The sequence below is a fragment of the Nicotiana sylvestris genome, chromosome 8 (genome assembly GCF_000393655.2).
Source record: "Nicotiana sylvestris chromosome 8, ASM39365v2, whole genome shotgun sequence".
NCBI lineage: Eukaryota > Viridiplantae > Streptophyta > Magnoliopsida > Solanales > Solanaceae > Nicotiana > Nicotiana sylvestris.
The window spans coordinates 24,748,458-24,763,214 of NC_091064.1; the positions used below are offsets into that span (position 1 = coordinate 24,748,458).

General features: G+C 36.5%; 2 protein-coding genes across 3 annotated transcripts; both read right to left on the bottom strand.

The window, feature by feature from the left end:
• Positions 1 to 3,265: 3,265 nt before the first annotated feature.
• Positions 3,266 to 5,815, bottom strand: LOC104238462 (NDR1/HIN1-like protein 1). Its single transcript, XM_009792818.2, has 4 exons — positions 5,701 to 5,815; positions 5,521 to 5,614; positions 4,603 to 5,139; positions 3,266 to 3,829 (listed from the first exon to the last, which is right to left on the bottom strand). Exons 3-4 carry the CDS (start codon positions 5,005 to 5,007, stop codon positions 3,557 to 3,559), a joined length of 678 nt encoding a protein of 225 aa, XP_009791120.1. The 5' UTR covers positions 5,008 to 5,139; positions 5,521 to 5,614; positions 5,701 to 5,815; the 3' UTR covers positions 3,266 to 3,556.
• A 3,058-nt stretch (positions 5,816 to 8,873) lies between these two features.
• On the bottom strand, positions 8,874 to 14,491 carry LOC104238463 (two-component response regulator-like APRR9). Of its 2 annotated transcripts, XM_070153042.1 has the most exons (9): positions 14,145 to 14,248; positions 12,599 to 12,654; positions 12,100 to 12,261; positions 11,877 to 12,007; positions 11,632 to 11,772; positions 11,150 to 11,261; positions 10,696 to 11,065; positions 9,823 to 10,474; positions 8,874 to 9,391 (listed from the first exon to the last, which is right to left on the bottom strand). In XM_070153042.1, exons 3-9 carry the CDS (start codon positions 12,122 to 12,124, stop codon positions 9,299 to 9,301), a joined length of 1,524 nt encoding a protein of 507 aa, XP_070009143.1. In that variant the 5' UTR covers positions 12,125 to 12,261; positions 12,599 to 12,654; positions 14,145 to 14,248; the 3' UTR covers positions 8,874 to 9,298. The 2 variants fall into 2 exon arrangements, with proteins under 2 accessions (XP_070009143.1, XP_009791121.2); XM_009792819.2 differs by lacking the exon at positions 12,599 to 12,654 and having other exon boundaries at positions 14,145 to 14,491.
• Between the last annotated feature and the right edge of the window lie 266 nt (positions 14,492 to 14,757).

The following is a 14,757-nucleotide window of genomic DNA, read 5'->3' on the forward strand; positions in this document are numbered from 1 at the left end:
CAGTAGTGAGCGGATATTTCGACGAAAATTCGGCGAGCGGGCACCCCTACAGTTCCATATAATAAACTTCATTTCTGGATTATTGGGGGGCAGTGAGGGTGACACTGGAACCGGAGGGTTCACTGAGGGATTCTCCATATTTCCTTGCTCCGATGGACGCAGTGCGGGGATGAGCACCAGTGCAAATTTTCCCACTACAGGGTTGACTGTGGGGCGAAATTTGATTTGGCATTTTCTGAGGTTTGGAGGACACTTGAGATACAACATTTTTTTTATACTTCTCCTTTTGGATGAAGAGTTGTATTCCGTCGAGTGCGACTAACTCTGTTCGAGTTTCCTGCAGTTCCGCGGCTAGAGCTGATATTTCATGTTGAATCATGCCCTCCTTCACCACTAGATTCTGTTGTGGAGGGTGGAGGACAAAAGGGCTAGTTGGGGACGAGGTAGGGGTGGGGAGGGATGATGCAGTCTGCATGGATGGTTGGAGAGTTATTTGTTGATGTATCCAAAGAGTGTGAGGGGTCTCCTGGAATAGCGACGGATAAAATAGCATCTCCCCCATATGGACTGGGGTGGCTGGTACGAGTTGCCAAGGAGAGGAGCTCACTGAAGGATATTGGTATTGTGGGGAGATGGGATTGTAGGGATTGAACATCAAAGATTTGTGCATAAACGATTGGTACTGGGCATAGGTCTCCCATCCTAGTTTCATCCCCTCTGTTACTCTTTGGGCAATGTCCACGGGGTTTTGTATCATGATGAGAACGTCTTGGTTGTCGATCTCCAACATGAAGGCCAGTGCATGGCCTAGTAGCCCCATATCAAGCCATGACTGGTGCAAGGGGTTGAGGACTCGTTGAGGTGTAAATGTGTCGATATTGGAGTGGATAGTGTGGGTTCTGCATCTTGTATGTAAGAGGATTTAGGAAGTGGTATGGCGGATGAGGAGTATGGTGTATGTGAATGCCTGGGTATGGACAGTTATTGTGAGGAAGAGCCATTAGATATAGAGAAGGATAATGAATTATTTGGAGTCTCATAGTTTACTTGTGTAGTATGTAACGTAGTTTGGGAGGAGGAAATTGGTTTAATGGGCGGTGATGGGATATGTGGGCTATCAGACTTAGGGGAGCATGAGGGAATGTCATGAGTAGTATGGGAACATGAGATTTAGGCTGCGGCAGCCTCTTTAGTGTAAAGATGTAGGGTTTGGGAGTCTACTGGGCTGGTGGTGGGCTTGCAAAGTCCATGTTTTGATTGGGGAAGAAAGATTTTATTTGATCCACAATGGATGTGGCTGGAGTAGGTTTTGACGTGGTTGGAGTGGGTGTACTGATGGTGGTGGTGGAAATTTGTGGACCAGCGTGGCAATTTTGCAAGAGTGGAGTAATAGAAGCATAGATCGACTAGGATGTATGCTCTGGCTAGTGGGGTATGATGTCGAGGGGATGGGGTCCACTAGTTCTTCATTATTAGTTAAACAATTAAACATGTTGTGGGAGTTAAAAAGCCCGCATCATTAGAGTCCAATTTAGCATTATAATCGCAATTAGGGTTTAGGGAAGTGGAAAGAACATACGTACTTGTGGGCCTTGTGATGGTGGTTGCCTTACCTGGTTTGGCCAGTGGTGGTTGCATGTGGAGTTTCACATTGGCGAAGTCGTCTGGCGCCCGTTGCATGCCTTTTCCTTTGCAAGAATGTTTGGTTGGGAAAACAACTGTTTTCCATTCGTGTACGCTGGATTGGGGCAGCTGCATTTGAGTGATTGAGTGTTGGCCTGTATTTGTAGAGCTCGAAGTAGAGGGAGAATGGGGCGTTGAAGTGATTGGGGCAGTTAGAGAAGTACATAGCTTGAAATTATGGCCAATCCTGCCGCAAGTTGTACAGAGGAGATTAAGTCCCTCATACAATATAGTTAGTTTATGGGAACTAATATACACATGTGTTTGAGTGGTTTTTCAAGTGGTACTTCTATAAACACTCGAGCATAACGTCCTCGTGTTGTAGAGGAAGTGCAGGCATCCACTTTTAGCAGCTTATTCACTTTTGTTCCTACTATTTGGAGGATTTCCAGATCATAACTCAGTTGGGAGTTCATCAGGAAGGTGGATCCATATAGCAGAGTATGTGAGTTGAGCGGAGGAGGCAATGAACTTGGGCTCCCAACATCTCACTGAGAGAAAATGATTAAGCACAAACCAAGGTCCATCATGAAGTGCACGGATCATGTTTTCCTCCTTTTGGAATTTAATCAGGAAAAAATCATGTCCCAAATCAATTAATGGTAGATCTTCTGTAGGTTGCCACATAGTGGTGAGCTTTTGCTTAAGTAATTGGTGACCTACTTTCCTTCCAAATACTTTAATAATAATCGAGTATTGCCAGGGCAGGTATAATATGCTCTTGTTAGTGGAAGATAGCGGAATAAAATCTTCTGTATTTATGGTGGTAGTGGTTTCGTCAGATAGGTCTAAGAGTTGTTGACTGGTGTGGGTGGTTGGGCAAAATACAGCATCCGAGGAACTAGAAAGTAGTTCCTGATGGAAAGAGCTTGAAGCTGAAGGTGATTGTACTTCATCGATTTGCATGGTGCTAATGTCTGGTGGATCAATTTGATCGGAGGGTTGTTGGTCTGGTGGTTTAATTTTTTCAGTAGATTATGGGCATATAAGCTTCATCATATAGTACTGTAACCAAAAGGAAAAGGTATTTTATTTTTGTATCTTACTTCGTTTTAGATAGGAAGCTCTATGTAAGTTTGTTACAACCTAAAACAGGATGAATGGATCACAACTATATACCTAATAATGTTTTAAGTTCATTAGTAATGATAACTAAATAATCCAGACAAAAAATTTACCGAGGCTCGAGTAAAAATATATCAAATTGTTGGTACTTATTAAAACAGTAAAAGGTGCAAAAGTAAAACCCACAAGAAGCCATTTATCATTTACCTCGCAAAAGCAAGAATTTTGATTTACTATTTTTTGCATTAGAGCCTGAACATAGAGATCTAAGATAATTACTGTTGAAAAATAACTAGTCTAACCATGTCAAAGTTCCAACATTTCAAGCAAAAAGACTCGATTAAAGAAGTGAACTTAATCACCACGGGAATCCCTCCACCTTTAATTAGATGTTTTGGGTTCGAACTCTGAAAATAAAAAATGTTGATAAGAAACACTTCCTCTTTTAACGAACGTTATCCGGATTAGTCGAGGAACCAATACAGGTATCGAACACTATGTAGAAAACAACAACAACAACAACAACAACATATCCAGTGTATTCCAACAGTGTGGGGTTTGGAGATGGTAGTATGTACGCAGACGTTACCCCTACCTTGTGAAAGCAAAGAGGCTCTTTCCGGAGACCCTCGATTCAAGAAAAGCATACACTAGATAGAAAACCAAAACAAAAAATGTGAACTTTACTTACTTTAACATGGTAACTTTTTAAGAAGTCTCTAATTCATCTTCTAATCACTTAATTCCTAATTGGAAGTTCATAATCTTTAAGTACACTTTGTCATTTATTCACAAAGGAAAAGAAAATTCATGAATCAACTTCACAATCTGGAGAACCAAGCAAAGGTACTTGACCCACAAAACCCTTCTTGTACCCTACCAACATATCACACTTGACATAAACTCCACAGTGTCTAGTCTTTACAAATGCAGCTTTATATCTCAATTTCCCCATAAACACCAGTCTCAAAGCCACCATCCCATACGTTTCATCCACCACCAACCCATTTGCAACTTCCACCGATACTGGCACCGACGCGCCTCCGATCACCGGCGACAAGGGCACTGTGCTTTTTGTATCCTGAAGTTAAGGATGTCAAATTTAGCCGATAAAAATATAACTCATCTATCCTGTGCAAGTTGACGAGTTGGATTGGACATATAATACGTAGCACTGACACTAGATAACCACAAGGAATGTTATTTAGGAATTAGCTAATGTGTCCTGAATTTCAGTTTTCAGTTTAATTTTTCAGGATATAAATATCCTCAATTATACTAAAATTAAAATTTTTAGTTCAAATTTTCAGAACAAAATAAGTACTAGTTAATCTCCAAAAAAACAGCCCTAAAAATAGTTGTTTGTGCACTTTCCCCGACACATATTCGTTTGGGTCAACTTAGACATAGCCCAAGTTAACCATCTGAAAGCTTGGATCAATTTGCTCAGTCACGTCGCCCGAATTAGCCCATTAAAGAAACGTATCCAAATGTAAAATACAAACAAACAAAAAAAGGTTTTGTTGATTAGATGAAGTTTTGATAGTATTAAAAATTGTTAATTTGCTTGGTAATTAAAGTCCCTAAATGGAAAAAAGAAAACAAAGAAAAATGATTTTAAATTGATCAGTTTGAGTTATGACACATTGGTTAGCTCAAACTGTCGTGCTCATTTTGACTCAAATAAATTCGAGACAAGTTATGACCTGACCTACTTATTAGTTAGCTCAAACTGCCGTGCTCATTTTGACTCAAATAAATTCGAGACAAGTTATGACCTGACCTACTTATTAGTTCGACTTGTTTTAACTCATAAAATTTAGCTCAACCTGTCCATTTGATACCCTTTCTTACCTGAAATAAAGGTGGCAGCATCACTGGAGGTGTAATTGCTTGACCCTTGTAAGAAACAAGAGCTGAAAATTGGTCATAAAACAAGCAAACTCTCCTGTTTGGATTTCTTACTAACACTGTGAATTGCATGGTGGTGAAAATATAAGGAAGGGATGTGATGTTTAATTGGTAAATTGCAGCATTTACTAGAGTGAAATTTGGCTTGTGAGGTCGATAAATTAGCCACCCTATGAGCAAAGTGAGACCAGCTAATATGAAAAAAATTAGTAGAAAAGTGCACAAAGTTTTGGCAGGATTTTTAGATGATGATGAATACTTCCTTTGAACATTAGAAGATGATAATGGAGATGGTCTTTGAGTATAGCCACCTTCATTTTGAATCTTTTGTTGATCTTGATCACTCATTTTTAGAATTTCTTCTAGCTAAATCTTGACCTAATTGGCTTAATTTGCTACTTTTGCTCCAAACCCCCACCTTACAAGTAGCTATACTTTCCCTCTCGTGCTGCCTCTTAAGTCGATGTTGACCACTTTGACCTGTATATAAGTTAGATATTAGCTCATAATATAAGCATTGTAAGAGAAGAAGAGAATGTATTATAAAATTAAGGGCTCGTTTAGCCATAAAAAATATTTTACTTTTTTCCAGAAAATATTTACTTTTTTTTAAAATCAATGTTTGGCCATGAAAATTTCAAATTTTCTCCCAAAATCTGATTTTCCAAATTTTTTAAAAATTTAAAAAAACTCAAAAAAACCTACTTTTCCAAATTTTCGCTTCAAATCACTCACAATAATTCAAAAACAGCTCCAACTTGTATTTATGTCCAAATAAAACTCTAATTTTCAAAGATAAACTTCACTTAAAAAAAATTGGAATTTTACAATTCTTATGTCCAAACACCCGCTAAGACTCACCTCAATATTTTGCATAAGCACATTAATTTCTTGAACTTAAAATTGCTCCCAACTGCACCTTACTTATAACTATTTTTCTTAAGTTGATGCTGACCTGTATATAATTGAGATGTTAGAAGAAGAAAAATCCTTATTATATAAGCACTAACTAAAAGAAGATATTATAAAATTAAGACTCACCTCAATATTTTACACAAGCAATTTCTTGAACAAAAAATGATGGTTTAAAAAAAACAAAGAAGCTTTAGTAAAGGAGAGAGTTAGGCACAGCTTCAATTGTTAAGTGAGTGATGGTGGTGAGAGAACAATAAGAAAAAGGTGGAAAAAAGAGAAGAATCTGTGTGTCAAGTGGAAGAAAAAGAAAGGAAAAGAGGAGAATTAGGTTCTCTTTGCTTAGTGATAAGAGAAGAGAAGTTAGCTAGCTAGCTGTTTCAGTGCAATTCTTTTGTTTTGTTTTTTTTAACTTTAGCTTACGACTATTGATTACAAAGATTCTTGGCTTCTGCCGACTACGTGTAATTTCTGAGTGTGTAACCGTTGTGTTATATGATGACACCTGGAAAATGGAGCGGCTACTTCCGTCACCATTTCTTGTGTCCAGTCCCAGAAGAGTTGTTTTTCTTTCTTTTCTTTTGTTTCAATGTTTGAATGAGTTTATTAGCCATAGTATTTTGTTATGTTTTATCGTTGTTACACCGTGTGACTTTTATAGTTCCCTTGCTAGTAACGTGTATCAAGCCCACCTTATTTCATTATATGTGTTTCAACCCCATAATCATATATTATCGCATGCGTATCAATATCACAACATATCACAAATCACATCTCAAATGCCTGATATCAAAACTTACCAAAAAACCAAACAATAACAGTTATTTTACTGTAAAGAGCCCATGGCTCAACCATAACATACACAAGAGTCTCAATAATAACAACCAGAATGCCGGGGCGACTCAAGCACATGTGGGGCCTAAAGTTAAAGTTTAATATGAGGCCTAAATTTTAAAAGAAAGTTATGAGATATATATTTTTATTTGAAGTCTATTCTTCTAACTTTTTGTGATATAAAGTTGTTAATAATCTTTTTTATAATCGATTTTTTCAAATAATTCCTTTTCGGTTGATAATATAGCGAACGCATTAATCTTTCTTGAGATATTGTTGATCTTAGATAAGATTTGGAAATTTAAAAGTAGTTGAACACTTGAATTAATCAAATCTTGGAGAAATAAGGTGAGTAATTAAATCTCGGAGAAAGAAGGTGATTAAAAATATTAAAGAGAAAGAAATAAAATATGTAGGGGATTGTGAAATATAAAGATTGATTTGGACAAATTAAGAGTAAAATTCTGATATGTTGTCTAATGAAGAGGTAGTAAACAATTGAAACATTGGGAAAGTTATTCATTAACCTATTTTTAAGTAATTAGTGAAATTATTACTCCCTCCGTTTTATATTAAATGAGGTACTTTCCTTTTTAGTCTGTTCCAAAATAAATGACACATTTCTAAATATGGAAATAATTCAACTTTAAACTCTTTCATTTTACCCATTTACCCTTAATGAGAAGCTTTTATAGCCACAAAAATTTCATGGTCCCACAAATTTTTTACCCCTTACGATTTTAAAACCACAAGTTTCAAAAGTCTTTTTCTTTTTCCTTAAACTCCGTGCCGAATCAAACTACCTCATTTAATATGAAACATATGGAGTACTTTATTTATATATCTAAAGAGCTTTTTCATTCTTGTATATTAAAAACTCTACTTTTATATTAAAAGTACTAATATTATTTTTTAAATATCTATAAATCTATTAATTTTAAAAAATGGGGCCCCTCGAATTTAGGGACCTAAGGCACACGCCTTACTATACATAACTATAGAGTCGGCCGCAGAATGAACAAACTAAAGGTTCCCCATGGGCTCTCGTTCTACAGCATGGTGGCTGGGGAGTGGCTCCATAGGGTTATGAAGTATTTTTAAAATTTTATTACAAGAAATGATTCTTTGCTATGCAACATCTTGAATCTACCACTAAAGGATGTGGTGTAGCGGAAGAGGTTGTTCTTCTCTTAGCAAGAGGTTTCGGTTTCAAGTCCTGGGTATGGAAAAATCCTTGGTAGAAAGCGCTTCTCTTCGAACGGGGCCGTACGCGGCGCGAATCCGGATACAGTCAGACTCCAATGCGAATACCGGACATCGGGTCGGAAACCAATAAAAATCTTGAATCTAGTTTCCCTCGTCAACTTTTACCGTTCCGACTTTCTTTTCAAATTAGAAACTAGAACCCGTTCAGCTAGGGGTGTTCAAAACCGAACCGAAACCGAAGCTTAATGGCTTATTGGTAATCGAAACCGAAGCTTAATGACTTATTGGTATCGGGTTAACGGTTTAACGGACGGGGAACGGATTGAAATTTTTTTATTAACGACTTATCAGTTTGGGGGCGGATTATCCAATTTTCTTAACGGATAATCCGTTAACCCGTTAAGAATATATATATATATATATGGATTTGGCCAACTAGTGCAATCTGGAAAGAGCTATGAAGACGTCCAGTGGCTAGCTTTGTAGGGACTATTTCTGCGGAAGTATATTTTTTAAGCTTGCAGAAATAAGAAGATTTTGCAGTAGTAAATGCGAATTGCAGTGGATTTGTATATCAGAACGAATTAAGTGGTTAATGTACTTTTTTGTTAATGGCCAATTTCAGCACAATTAAATGTGTTCACTTTGCTTTTTTGTTGTTTTTATATTTTTATCGGTTAACTTTTTGTTTCCTTTTGCCCTTTCCTCTGCTCCTTTTCCCCGGATCCAAGTGCCAATTCATTGTCTGTATCCCAACAATATAAGAAACGCAGCTTAGTCTAACATCTCGTAGTCGGTGTGCGATTGGTTTCAAGCTAAACCTCTTCTATTTGCAACAAAACAATTAATGCACGCAATATAGATTGAATTAGGCCGATAAGCCGCCCGATAACCACCCGATAAGAGCTAAACTGATATCAATCCGCCCAATATATTATTGGTGGCTAGCGAATTAATACATTTAAAAACCGATAACCAATAAGTCAAACCGTTAAGAGTAAATAACCGCTCAATCCACCCGATAAGCAGCTCTACGTTCAGCTGGCCTATCTTGCTTCTTGAAGCCAGTTGTCCGTAGGAAAGCTTCATTTTGGAGTATAAGATATAAGGATTTAATTTAAAGAAATTAAGTGGCTGTTAAAAATTAAATTCATGCAAACAATGATACATGGTTAAATTAATTAATACAAGAAAATAAATCTAAGGCACAACAAGCAAATTGTCAACGTACTCTAGATTCAACAGTTACAGTACATAATCGATGAAAACAAAAGTTTGTACATAATATTTGAAACAATAAGGAAAGTTTCGAGTTACAAGTCTAATAAGTATCATAAGAGCCATGAGTAGATCTCCTTCAGTATTTTCTTCTGCGACTATTTACATAATACACAAATGAATACTCAAGTTTCCAGCCCAATCTCTGGAATATCAAACAACAAAAACAATTCCATACTTCACCGTTTTAAACTTTCTCCAAAGCAAGACAAATTCACCTATTAGGTATATAAAGTTATAAACTTGAAACATCCTGAGTTGCACTATCATCCATCCCCTACCCAAGCTTACAAGACATACACAAAGTACAAACCTATATCTAGATGTTTATGCTACATTTGCCTAAAACCGTTAGTGAGAATAGTTTAACTTTCCGATTGACAGACTACCCGTGTTTCGTCTTTGTCCTTCAAGGCTGAGCTTCGTTTTGCAGCTGACGAACAAACTGTCCTTTCACTCGAGGTCGCTGCTCTGCAAGTCTTTTCCTGCTTTGATACCGAACCTGTGCAAAACTAATATCAATATACTGAAAGACAAAAAGAACATGCTAACTAAATGTTGGCCACTTCTGAATAACATTGCGGTATGTCCACAATTTGATCATTCAAGTATATGGAAGGCCAAAAACCGACATCATCTGCTTTTTTAAGGAGAGAGAAAGGTGCTTTGCTTATCATAGTACCAAAAGGATGGTGCTTTACAACATGTAACAAGATACATTTCTGATCTGTTAATCATATAATATGGAGCCTTAACTTTAGCTAATAACTTTCCATCTGTTTCTGACTCACTTTAGGGCAAAAACTTAGCTAGCAAAAATTCCGCTAGTTAAACAGAATATAGAGATTAGTTCCCGTAGATGCACTTGTTTAAAGTTAATGCAATATATCTAATTAAGTTGAATAATGACACTAGCACTAAGTTTATAGATACCTTTTTCTCAAAGCATCTATCTTTCCGTTTTAACCGAAACTTCACGAGTGCCGCTTCCCTTTGACTGGTACTATGACTCTCCCCTCTCGTCCTATCAAGTTGAAGGATGTCGTTGTAGTTCACACTTTCAGAAACAGGATCTCTCCCCGGACTTGCAACTGCAGAGGAACTTTCTATAGCTTCATTGGAAGTACTTCCGCAACGAGGGCTACTGAGCTTATTTGTCACGCCACTTCCCAAATCATTAGATCCACAAGTTGCAGAATCACATTTTGCCTTTTCAACTGTTACTAACTTTCCATTATCTGCTTCTTCCGCATTGTCCTCAGAGTGAACTGTAGTATCATCAAATGGCTGCTTGCTGTGCTCAAGATTTTGTACTTCGGAAGTTGAATAAGTCAAAGAACTTGTTGGAAGTGGAGATTGTGATTTAGGACTCTGTAATTGTTGATAACCTGATTCTAGTTGGTTGTCCGATATTGCAGCTTTACAATTTCCTGGTTGGCGCATAACCAGAGCTGTTGCGTTTTGCTCACTCTCAGTCAATGAAGCGTCATGCTCCAAAGTAGACGCACTAGAGCCTTCCTTGAATGGACCAGAATTGCTAGTCAATCCAGAGAAAAGATATTGTATTGTCTTCTTATTTTCATATCTGACATAAAAGAAAAACTTTAATGAATTCTCAGAAGTTGAATTTGATTTGCAGAAACGATAATTTGCAGAAGTTGAATTCCAAAACGGGCCCATGAACAGAATCTGGACGAGTTACATAAAATAATAAATCCTACAATATTACTTCATATTTGATGAATCCGCTAAGCGAAGAGGAAATTTCAACACTAGAATGTCAATGAACAGAAAGGCAAAACTCACTTAGCAAAGGCAGATACTTTTGAATGACTTATCATGTTCTGCTCTCTGGACCGGTCATCGTTTGAGAAACTGGGATTAAATGTTCTCAAAGAAAGTCCCAACCGGGAAGCAACATTTGATTTCTCTTTTCTTTCATCAGAATGGCCGTTATCAGCCAAGCAATTTTCAAATTTCCCAATCAAGTCAACGGCTTCAGTACAAGGTGCAGAATAGAGTTCATTCAACTGGCAATCAACTTCATCAACAGTACAAGTATTTTCACTATGACTCCTTGGTTCAGCACAAAGAGAGCCTTCCTCTGAACTAATAGCAACTGAGCTGTAAGGTCCAGTGCAAGAAGAAGTTCCTATTCCCGAGCTAGTCATGTTTGCTAGAGATGATTGTTTGTCAGTACAAAGCTTAGTCATATTTCTCTACAATTTGAGAAGAGACGAAACTGAGTAGCTTTCCATACCTAGTAATTTACTTTTTGGCACAAATGATCTTTCGACCATTTCAACACATTCTTCATGCCATTTATCATCGCGCATATTTGAAGCATCTATACATCTTATATCTGTAATGCCCTGCATATTTGCAATACACGCACTTTCAGATTCAAAGAAAGGCATGGTACAAGATGATCTACATGTAATGCATTATATCAAACATTTCGGAAATGATATTCATTTTCAAACTTTATCATGTAAAATAAACTATCCGCAGAGAATCTAACGGCGCTTGACTGCTTGAAGTGCAACAAAAAGTCAGCAATTATCTCACTTAGTCAATTTCTTTTGTTGGAAAAAAAATGAACTTTAACAAAATTAGCTTAATGTTGGCTCACAAGAATTACATATAAGATCATCATGTTACGTCAAAATCTATTAAGTACAAGATGATGGTGCTCATATATCTCAGTTAAATGAGGTCATGAACACAGAAGATATCACTTACTTGTGCATCACTAGATTTGTCATTTCCTCTTTGAATAGAAGCCAGATTGTCGCTAGAATAATTACTTGCTGCTTCGTTCTCAGACACAGCTACTTTCTGGTTTTCAACAGCTTTATTTTGAGGACGGCTTCCAGCACTTTGCTGACCATTCAAAGTGAAACAAAATAACTTCTTGTTAGATTCAGTTGGTTAAATTTGATAACCATTTTAAATGTTTTCTTTTCTTTGTCGAGATTTAAACATACGGTTTTTCTTCTCCAAACATGCTGCCACAGGTTCCTCAGCTCATTTTTCCTAACAGGCTTCATAAGAAAGTCGGAAGCTCCTTTAACCATACATTTCAAGACCGTGCCAATGGAATCCTTGGACGACATCACTGCATAAATAAATAGGTAGATTAAGCACTCATAACTCCCTGTGAAAAATGAACATTAAAATAAGAGCTGAGATCAAGAAAACATCACATACTTATAACAGGTATGTTTTTGCACATATCATGCTCCACGATTAAAGTAAGCAGTGCATATCCTGATATTGACGGCAGCTCAACCTCAGTCAATACAAGGTCTATGTTATGTCGCCTTTCCTTTAGTATCTCCCACGCCTTCAAACCATCGGGAACAGCAGCAACTGTTTGGTGAAAACAAATTATTATTTCTTTAGTTCCAAAAAACAAAGGGCAGAAGATCTGCAGATGCTATGTGCTAAAACATAGAGTTAATACGCGCCTCTCAGGCAACCAAATACATATCACAGAAAAATCCTGAAGAAACAAATAAATTGAGGGGTGGATGTCGGGTTGGTAAAATGTGATGGACTATGATACCAGTCGCTGAAATTCAAGGCAAGATGGAGTTTTACAGATACATTGTATCCTTTCCGTTTTATCTTAAGGGGTGGCGTGGTAAGGGGAAGCATCAGCGAATGCAGAAGCATAGAATAGGAAGAATACATGGAGTTATAATACCACTAGAAATCTCCGGGTGCAGGATGAGCGTGATATTATATCCTCCATGCTATTACCTGGAGAAAAGAGGACAAGTAAACCAAAGGATTGTATTCTCAGTACTGATAACTGAAAGGCTCATGCTGAAAATGGTTTTATTCAGACGACAAACTATAGCAGGCACGGACAGGCCAAATGCCTAAACTAAATCCTAAGTATTCATTCCCAAAACAAGGAAATAAAGGAACCATTCTATTTCTTTCTTCTTAATATCAAAGACACAATATCATCGCCCTCATTTTTGCTGGTTCATCCAACGAAAAACATTTGGCAGAGGAGCAGATAATCCCACCGAAAACTTTAAGGCAGTAAGCGCGATCCAAGACTAAACGTAAATATTTTTTATTTGATTATTGACTTCTGTAAATATTTTTGAATACCTTTTTTATATGAGGGACTCTACATACAACTCAAACACCATTCTTAACCTGATTTGGAGTTCACCGGTGAACTATTGCAAAGAAAAAGAATCCTAATATCAACCCAAAACCTTAATGTAATGGATGCAGTCACCCAAGAGCGAAGGTGGCACTTGTCTACAATTTTTTTGAAGAGATCTTCACAAAAAATTCAAAAATGAATTTATTATTAAAAGAAAAAAACAAAAGGGAGGTTTGTTAACTATTGTCAAGAAATTTAGCAAAATATTTTCCTCAATAAACTATACTTTATGAAGAAGTACTTTTAAGTGTCTTCTTTTCCACTTACAGAACACTTCTAAATCTTCAAAAGAAGAACTATCAACACGCTTTAACTTACACTTCATTTTCTTCAAATTTCGTTTTTTAATTTCACCCATAACTTAACATAAACTTCCAGTTTGAAAATCAAAACTGAAAGTGACAATATCCTCCTCATTTAGTAAAATTTAACACCAATATTTTTCTACAAAGGTGGAAAATTTTCATTTTTCTTCAATACTTCAAACCATCTTCAAGAGATCTATTGAAAACTTGAGAAAATAGATCTAAGTAAAAGAAGCATCAGGACTTTAAACTAAAACCAGCAACATCTCCTAGCCAGTTTCACTCAAGATTTAAAATAAGCAATAATATTAAACGACATAAGTTATATACACTAACCGTGCATGAATTTTTTATACCAGTATAATTTAACCTATTAAGATATATTATTGTGAGTTATCGGTCGATACTGTTGAATAGAGTTACACGCAATTACTTTTTAAGTGACATGAAGATATAAATACTTTTTACCTTGTCAGTCAATCTAAAAGGTAGCCTATTAAATAGAGTTACATACAATTACTTTATAAGTGACATGAAGATATAAATACTTTTTACTCGTCAGCCATTCTAAAAGTGCTCTAAAAGGTAGTCTAGTGCACAAAGTATCCGTGGAGCATTGAGATGGGCCGCACCCTAAGGATATGATACATACAGCCTAGCCTTATACAAGTATAATTTCACGGCTCAAACCCTTATAAAACATAAAATCAATGTTTAAACTCCAAAAAGAAGAGAAAAATGAAAGAATAAAGATGGCGAACCTCTGTAACTACATTTTCGAAGAAGAGCAGCAATAATTTGACGAGTAGCATCATCAGCTTCTACCAATAAAACTCTAAGCACCATTTTCTTCAAACACTGACCATCTCCTCCACCTCCTCCTTCACTCATCATCACTGCTTCACCCATTTTTCATAAACAGAAATAATTCACTTTAAAATTAGATTTCCAAAAGTCCACAGATAATCCACTCCAAAAACAACAGATCCTCTCAACTTTGTGTGTAAAGAATAAACGTACTACAAAAAACTGATAACCCCTTTTCTTTTCTTTATTTAAGTTTTCTTGAAGAAAAATATCTATGGCTTGCCCGCTAAAACTAGTGGACAATATTCTTATGTCCGATCAAACAGATCTTAAGGGGTTTTCTCTTAGGGGAAAATTTAACTTGGATCCCTCAATTATGAATAAACTCTAATTTGGATCCCTATAATATCGGATTCAGCAGATTTAATCTTCAATTAATTACAAAGTACACTTTTGATCCTTCTACTCATAAATCTTTACAAATATAACGAATTTTTACTTAATTATTAAATCACGTAATTTTTCGTGTTTTATGTTAAATTTGTACAGTAGTCAAACTTCTCTGCA